The 8,800-nt window shown below is 40.0% G+C and overlaps 1 protein-coding gene and 1 long non-coding RNA gene across 2 annotated transcripts in view; both read left to right on the top strand.

The window, feature by feature from the left end:
• Positions 1-344: 344 nt before the first annotated feature.
• Positions 345-5,711, top strand: LOC112952009. Its single transcript, XR_003250314.1, has 2 exons — positions 345-399; positions 4,543-5,711. It is a non-coding gene; the product is annotated as an uncharacterized LOC112952009 (long non-coding RNA).
• A 3,036-nt stretch (positions 5,712-8,747) lies between these two features.
• The window catches only part of EIF4E (eukaryotic translation initiation factor 4E), a 21,761-nt gene continuing 21,708 nt past the window's right edge, over positions 8,748-8,800 (top strand). Inside the window, exon 1 of the mRNA XM_026044778.1 lies at positions 8,748-8,795. Within this exon, the coding sequence (XP_025900563.1) occupies positions 8,778-8,795 (18 nt within the window). The 5' untranslated portion in view covers positions 8,748-8,777. The remainder of the gene's footprint in view (positions 8,796-8,800) is intronic.

Below are 8,800 nucleotides of genomic sequence, written 5' to 3'. Positions count from 1 at the left end.
GGCGGCGCGCGGGGTAACGGTCATTAGGGCCGTGACGGCGGCGGTTGGGCCCCCTGCGCGTGGGGTGGCGGCGAGTTTGGCCCCCTCGCCCCCGGAGGGTTTTAGGGCGCCGCACATGGGGTCCCCTCCCCCGCAGTGCCAGTGCCCCCGCCTCGCTGGCCCTGTCCAGAAGGAAGGAATTTAAACGCATGCTCCTGCAGAGAAAATGTTATCTGTATATTATAAATATTATATATATATATATATTTCTTTTAAGTTACGTGTTACCACCTGCCRCGGTGCCTCACCTATGTTTTATATAGGTGCCTCAGGAACCACCACCTCCTATGGTGGTGGGCACCAGGAATGGGAGGCTGGAGCATCCTGGTGACAAAACAACCGGGGAGGTGGGTGACAGAGGTAAGTACACAAGCCGTGTTCCTAACCCCACACCTCGTCCTCGTTTGAGACGCTGTTTTGTATTGAAYGTATTATGGTGAAAGGATATTTTGAAGTCGCTGTTGCTTGTCTCGCTAGCCCAGTACTTGTGGTATGTACTTGAGTAGATTGCCTGTGTTTCAGTGTACCAGGAAGAATGAAATCTGTGCTCTTCCCCTTGGGTGTTTCTGAGCAGTGAGGCTCTGTATTGAGTCTGACTCAGAGGTCTTCTCTTCAGAAATGTTTATGAAGTGCTGTGTTGTTCTGTAGGGCTGTGTGGTTTATAATCACTTTTTATTTTTCCACTGTAACTTAGCTCTCATCGAGAGAGGGAAATGATCACTAATTCAGYACGGCAGTATCTAAGATTTAAAAAGTAAGCTGCAGAGTTACACTGAGATTATGGCAGCATTTTCTCTTTCTGAGAGAGGAAAAAAAAAGATATAAAAAGTCCATATATATAAGCATTAAATATTTTAAGTATTAAATAATATAAGTATTATTTTATTTGCTTAGTTTATGTGAACTGATTTCACACCATGTTTGTGTTCTGTAGGTATTGATGACAACATGTATTAACATTCTTAACATGTATTGAAACAGTTCTAACTCAATATAAATATAAGATACATTTTAGTAGTTGAGAAGTCAAGGAGAAGCTGATTAAAAGAAGGGAAAAGAAATATGCCTGTTGATCAGGTTATCAGCTGCAGAAAACTTAAGATCACATGCTTCCTATATCTAATTATGAGAGCTGGAGTCTCTCCCCTTGTTTAAATACCCTCAATATCTCACAGGAACAGCATTTTTTTTTTCAGAAAATGCTATTTAAATTACAATCTTAGTATTTTGCACAATTATATCGTGTTCTATTTCCTATGGTATTCTGGTCGCATCCTAAATCAAAAAACAAACAGATGTCCTGGGTTTAGAGTTTGAGTAAATTTTTTACCCTAAAACCAAAACAAAAAACATACATCAGAATAAACATATTCACATAGATGGGCCTGCTGAGTAATATCAGAACACATGTTCTGTGTTGCATGACCTACACAGAARTTGTCTGTGTAGGCCAGTTGATTACAGGAACAAGGCAACTTGAAAGCATAGGATCTGTYCCTGATTTGTTGAGTGATAAACACATTCACTAGCCCTGTCAAGCAGCCCCAGAGATTTCATACCATGATATTACTGATAGGAAATTACAGATGCAATTATCTTTGCAAATTCATCTGAAGATCCTAGCCTTTGTTTGTCCGGGAGTGATAATAAATTTTATCTACCTATTTTGTTGGAGAAACAGTACTGTGTGAAGGAATTGGCAAACATTTCAGTGCTATTTATAAAATACAAAGCAAACAAACAAAAACTATATCTAATGTTTTCTTTCCTAAGTAAACTAATTATGTATTGATTCATATATTTTGTGTTGTGACAGTATTTAGCTGTCAGACAGTATGACACATTTAGACCAAAAGAATCCCAAGATGGAAAAACAACTGCCAAGCAACATCACAAAATACCTTTAAAAGATACATTCACTGACTCTGATTTTGTACATTTCAAATACAGACCATTATTATAGTCATAAAAAAAATTATTTAAGCTTCTTAGARCAAAATGTTATTGAATGGGCATAATCATTCTCAAATGATCCGTGCTGCTAGCAGTTCTCATAATGTACCATGTACAGCACGAGAAAGATCAGCTTTCCTTTCTCTGTATTGAGCAACTCCAACTGTTAAGCAGCACTGGACAGATACCTCTGTACACTTCAGTTGCTGCTTTGTGCCACTTAAACAAACCTAAGGAGTTGCAAACATTTATGAAGCCAGTTAAACAGGGCTTACAAGTAGTTTATACTACAGGCATGCTGTAAAGAAGCTGAAGCATACTGGTTTACTTAGCCTAGTGTCCTCTGCTCAGATGTCACCTTCCCTTTCTTGTGATTTCAGTATAATCATTAGTACTTTCTGATACTTTATTGCTTTTCTAATTATTGAACTTGCATTTAATTTCATGTCTAACTTCGCATACATGTATAAAACGTATATTTCAGTATCTCTACAAGGCCTGGTATAGCCTTTGGTTATATGGTCAATATGGTATATATTTGAGCTCATTTTATAGCAGCTGACAGTGATGTAGGTGAGGAGGGGAAAAAAAAGGAGGACTCCCATTCTAGCCAGTAAGGTTCCTTGTGTTACTGAGCTTCATTATCTGCATTTCTGAAGTGTAAAATAAGACATGCAGTTTCACTCTCTTGGAGAAGCAAGGATGCATATATTAGTTACAAGTAAAAATATGTAATTTAAAAGAGCAAGCCCACTAATGAATAAACTTATTCATTTGTCCTTCTCACTGYTTGGGAAGAACCTAAACAAAGTCTGCAGATCAACCTAGAATAACAAACTCTAATTTGACAGAATTTTTTTTTTTCCTACTTTAGCAATGTTGTTAAAGTTGTTACACCAGTGTTGTTGTTTTATTAGCTTTRAAAAAAAAAGTGATACTTATATAGTTTTCTCATTCTTGAATTTCTGGTTTGGTACATGATGTGATGCACGCCTCCTAGAATCCTGTCCGCTGCAGCTTCCCGTTTTCTAGGGGCACACTCAATCTCACCAGGGAGGTTTGCTGACCTTTGCTGTGACCTTCCCTGAGCAGAGCTCTATTTTATCTTTCTGTTAGGCTTTTCACGTCCCTTCCTAACTGCCCATCCCCTTCTCTCAGACACACACACACACGTATGAATTAAAAGCTTTATAGCCCATTTGTGGTGCTTGATTTACGTCAGCGCTGTATTCCTGCTCTCCCTGCAGCTTCGCTGAAGTGACGCAAGGTTGGGAGTGACTGAGGTTAGTGAACGAGGGTAGAAGGGGAGGTCAGCAGTGCCTCAGGATCAAATAGCTCTTACAAGAGGGGCAGGGAAAAAAAAAAAAAAAAGCTAGGCTAGGGCAAGTGGCAGCAAAGGCTGCTGCTGGTTAGGAAGAAAATGGCTGCTGAAATTGATGTTATTTAATTAAGAGGGTGCCTTAGCCTGTGTTCCCCGCTCTTTTTGCTTTTAGGGGTCTCAGTAGTGGGGCTAGGCAGTCAGACCCAGTGATGCTCTTGGGTGTGGTAGCTGCCTGTCTGTCTGGCTCCTGGAAGAACCAATTAAATGCCTCTTTGTTTAGTGATAACTGAAACGGTGAGGAAATACCGCCCAGGAGCTAGACCTCCCGCAAGTGTGAAGCACAGCTTGGCCCGATGGTACAGGCACTTTCTGGGGTTTTGATGCCAACTGCAGTGCCAGTATAGGTGATGTGTGTTTGTATGTTTATGTAGGCAAGAAAGAGTAAAACCATTATAGATGCACACAGAGAAAAATGTCCCAAAGGCTGCCAAATAAAAACCTGTAGGATGATTTTAAAATTTCCAAGACAGTAGGAATCAGTGCTGAGGGAAAAAGACAAACCTCTTACCAAATCAAAGCATTCTTACTATGGCCGGAGAAACAAGACTTTCTAAGTCATTTTTTTTGCAAATGAACAGAGTTGCATTACAGAAATGCTCATCTGCAATTCTTCTTAAAGAAAAGCTATGTGGGATTTCAAAGTCTAATTCCGCAAGTCAAAAGAGGCTGCAATGCACTGTAATTTGCTGAATCTCTTTACTCTTCCATTGGTGGAGATATAAACTATACTATTGAGAGATCCAGTGTAGCCACAGCTGAAAATGGAGCAGACTTGTTCCAAGCTAGTCCATCTGACCAGAAATGAAAATCTCTARTGCCTTTTTTAATTGTGGTATAAAGGAAGAATTTGAAAATCTTTCAGTTTTGCTTTGCATATTCCAGTTATATTGCCTCCTATTTTGTCTTGATACAGTGGATCAAATCTGTGCTATAATTTTAAGAATGGTTCTTTCTGAAATTAAGAATGCCAATGACGAAAATGAGGAAGTTAATGGTATCAGCAGGGTTTTCACCCATTTTTTTTTGTTACAAAGTTAAGGCCACAACAAAGAGACTTTAGTGTGGTACCATACTTAAAATAACTTTTAAAATATGTTTTTTTTTCCTTCTTCCTACTTCAGTTATCATGGGCTATACTCTAAGACATCAACAATTGTTTCTATTTTCAGGKTTCAAAACCAAACTGATATGGTCAGATGGTTCGCTGTACCTTGCAAAATGAAACATATATTCCTGACAGCTATTTAAACTCAACTACTTAAAGCGATGGAGCCCTAAGCTGTGCAAGGATTGGTGAAGAAGGGGTRTGTAACACTGCTGTACTTAAGGCCCTCTTTTTTTATTTTTTCCTGTGCTACCTCCAAAAGATGAATTTCGTAGATGTAACTGTGATGTCACTTGGCCGTGTATCTTGATCTTTCTTCTAGASAGTTTGAGGATAATGTCACTGCAGAGGGCAGCCGTACCACCACTGAGGATCTTATCTATGTCAGTGACTCAAAGAAAAGATTAGAATAACTTGTAATCCTCTTGTTGCTATTAAAAGTTGTTGGGTAATTTCTGATGTCATTTTTAGAAGATTTGTACCTCTATAACTCAACGAATCTAAGAAAAAATATGCCATATTGCAGTGCATGTTTGTTTCCTCTTTGCTCAGTCATGAAGTAGGTCGTGTTCTGAATTCGGATGTGCTGTAATAGATATGCAGCAGAATCCAGCCAAATGATATTCAGTGTTCAGTATCATTTGATAGTGATTATGCAGTCACAATTATTTTTCATAAAATAACATTTATAGCTCTAAAATACAGCTCTGAACACTGGCTTCATTGATGAGAATAAAAAATTAAACACAAAAGTAGCTCAGGAGAAAAYGAGTGGAGAGGAGGAGGATTCTGGATGGATTATCTTTATTTATGTTAAGAGACTTAAAGGCAGGATTAAAACAAAGGCATCAAAGGACGAGCATAATTTTCAAACAAGTAAAATGCAGTATTAGATCTGTCTGGCAACATATTGGGCAAATAAGCATGACAGCCTATTAATTACTGTRTTTGTATTACACAGTCTATAAACAATTGGAGAAGTAAGAAACACATTTTATATAATAGATAATGAAAAGCATWTCACAGGATAAAAAAAGTGCTTCTGAATGTATTGACGTACTTTCTGAATGTGCAGATGAATAGATTGTATTCTTGTCTGCCTAACATGATTTGACATTAGCGTATAGAGAAGAGAAGGAGCAGTTACTTAATTTTGGTGTTATCACTGGGAATATGTGTCCTGGTTCACAGAACACAAAATGTGCTCTTTCATTGTGAAATTGTTTTCTGTATTTATTTCTTTAAAGCAATATTACAAATGGTGAGGGCCTTGAGTATGTTTTTGTTGTGCTTTATTTAAAAAGGTAGGTTGGAATTACTTAATTGAACATTCTTGCTTTGTTAAATACTGAACTATAATACTAAAATGAATTTCATAGCAAAAGGAACACTGCAGAAAATTTATTGTTCCATAATATTTTGATAATAATCAAAAGCCATTCGGCAATTTAGAAATAAATATAGTGGAAAGCAGATGCAGCTTTATTCTTTCCACTGTTAGTCTTGCAAGATCACTGTCCCTATAGGAGTTAGTGCTCCAAGCATTTTTTTCTCTGTTGTCTGGATTTCAGAGTAACAGGAAGTCCCTCTTTCTATAAAAAACAGTTTCTTTTGGGGAAAGTCACTCTTTACATCAAATCGTTACAGGATCACCAACAGCCAAAGAATTCACCAGGCTTTGACTCCGTTTCTAAGAGTGGAACTATGTAAAAATAAGTGATTGTTAAAATGACTTAAAGATGTAGCTAATTAAATAGCTCCCATGTTGCCTGTAAGGATTTAAGTTGCACACACTAGAAACAAGGGCTATGCGCAATCTCGGATTATGAAGAGGGCTTGAGGAGGACGAAGGGATATTCAAGTGAAACGAAGAAGTAACATAAGTCATGTAGCTGAACTATAAGAAAACAATAAAATTAGCCCTTGAGAAAAGAAAAAAACTAATAATAAATCTTYTTTTGATCCTTTCAAGAGCAGGAAGCTTTCCAGAAGTCTGTTGGAACAGTTGATAAACCATGGTATTAACAGGAATACTCAACAGGTACACTACAGAGGTCATTCCAGAGAAGCTTAAGAAATGATTGTAATCAGTTTTCACCATGGAAGAAACTGGAATCATTTGTGGGGGGTTCCACATTGTGGGGGGAAAACCACAAAATTGATAACGGGTATGTGTAACCACAGTTTTAAAACTGCACTGGTAACCTGGTGTCTACGTGACAGCAAGTGGGATACTAAACTCTAGAAAGAGTCAGGTGTGATACTAACTTTTAGAAAGAGACCCGTGGAAGTTAAGAGGCATGATAGGCTGGGAAGTCTTTTCCCTCATTTGCAGATCAGCAGAAACTGTGATAGGGAACAGAATCAACAAACAGTTGGATAAATATGATCTACTGGAAAGAATCTACAGCATTTGTATAGAGAGATTCAGTGCTGAAAAGGTGACGCTTTCTGCTTTCTGTCGTCCCTTAACTTCCTCTCTTCTCAGGACTGTCGTTTCATAATTCTCTTCTATTGTGAGGTAAGCCATCCTGGCTGGAAAAAGTGATTTCAAGGGGGGTTTCTAGGATGAATGAAAAGCGCTTTGACCACTACAATTACTATCTCTCTGTCCTTGTGATAGTACCCTACTCTCAAAGCCTGAAAATGTTCTACCTGCTACCTATTTCTTTAGCAGGTTAAAAAAGAATGGATACGTACAGATCCCACACTAGATGACATAAACATTTCAGAGGGAAAATGAAGTTTTCACACACATTGCCTCTGTGATCAAAAGAAATTTTCTAGCCTTTTCTCATGGGCTCAATATAGAGTTCAGTCAATATCCCTCTCATGCTGCTCTCTTTCGTCTGTTTATCTACTTGGGTGTCATCTTGCCACATGAATAACATGGAGTCTGCTGTGCTGCCTAGGGATCTTACTTTAAAAAAAAAATCCATTTAACTCTTAGGTCCTTGTAAGATAGGAATACTGGGGCACTTCAGATATCTTTTAAAACCTTCTAATTTCCTGCAGAACCATCCTAAATCTGTGGTAGGTCTTATTTAGTGCTTGATTTCCTACACCCTGCTATTTGCTATCCACTGACCAAAGCAATATTTTTCTTCCACTGTGGCTGGAYTAAATTTCTCATAACTCCTAATTTATTTAATCAAGGACCAAGGGATGGGGGAGGTGCTGCAATCCTTCTAATTAGGGTCACAAAGGTAATGTAACTGGCAGTAGAGTGAGACTGAATCAGCTAAAGCAGTGGGGGCAATGTGCCAGGAGGTAAGACTTGGAGGTTTTAAAATGACAACCTTTCTGTGTATGATCTTCTTARAGGACCACACCTCTACCAATTCTGTATGCAGAGATACTTGCTCTTCTAAGCAAATAGGGAAAAATAAGAAGATAAAAACTACTCTGAAAACATGTTCATGTGCACAAAACAAGCCATACATCCAGTGTTGATAGAGATCTATAAATGGGTCCATAAGACTATTCTATATGTTTTTGGTTGCYGTGTACTCCCACTTAGTTCTCTAAGTTCCAAAACTCATAATCTCTTGTAATAACCTCCATTTGTTTGTCTCTGTCTTAGCTCAATTTTGTGGCCAGCCATCTGACTCTCTGCCTGTTAGAGCCTTATTTAGTCTTCAAAAGTAATGTAGGGGGAGGAATACAACCTTTCTGGTGATGCTCAGTGTGTATTTGGCTTTTCACTCTACTAGCTATTTTGACAGACCATCTGTGGCTATTCTGTTTTCCTTTCTTTAAAAAAATATATAAATAAACACAGTAATATATATGAAGAGTGATATTGCTGATTTCACAGAACAGAAGTATATTAAAATCTCCAGACACTCGCGACCCGCTGTCTCGAACAAGCAGCGTTTTGTCCGTTTTGAGGAGGGGGAGCCKTTATTGCCGTTAATTTCAAAGCGAGGCGGCAACGGTCGCCAGCYGCGCGCAGCATCACGGGAAGGCGCCGCGCGGCTGCATTGTGCGCATGCGCACACGGGTGCGGCCGCTAGGGGGTCAGCGCCCACCTCGCGCCGCCCGCCCCTTCCTGCGCACGTGACGGCGCCTCGCGCGCCAAGCGGCAGCGGGGCGGTGCTCCCGGCGTGCTCCGCGCGCGGCGCCTACAGCTCCCGGCAGGCGCCGCGCCCGCGCCGCCACCGCCCGCCCCCCAACGGCCGCGCTGCTCACGTGACCGCCGCCAGCCAATCGCGTTTGAACGTGCGCTTTTTCCCCGCCGCTGCCCTCCCCCGCCCCTTCCCCTCCCCGCGGCGCTGGTGCGGCCAGATCGATCCTAAGATGGCGACTGTGGAACCGGTGAG

This window comes from Nothoprocta perdicaria, unplaced genomic scaffold, assembly GCF_003342845.1.
Source record: "Nothoprocta perdicaria isolate Ctin4 unplaced genomic scaffold, notPer1 scaffold_381, whole genome shotgun sequence".
Lineage (NCBI taxonomy): Eukaryota > Metazoa > Chordata > Aves > Tinamiformes > Tinamidae > Nothoprocta > Nothoprocta perdicaria.
Note: the sequence above shows the minus strand (reverse complement) of the source record. Positions and strands in the feature narration are given on the sequence as shown.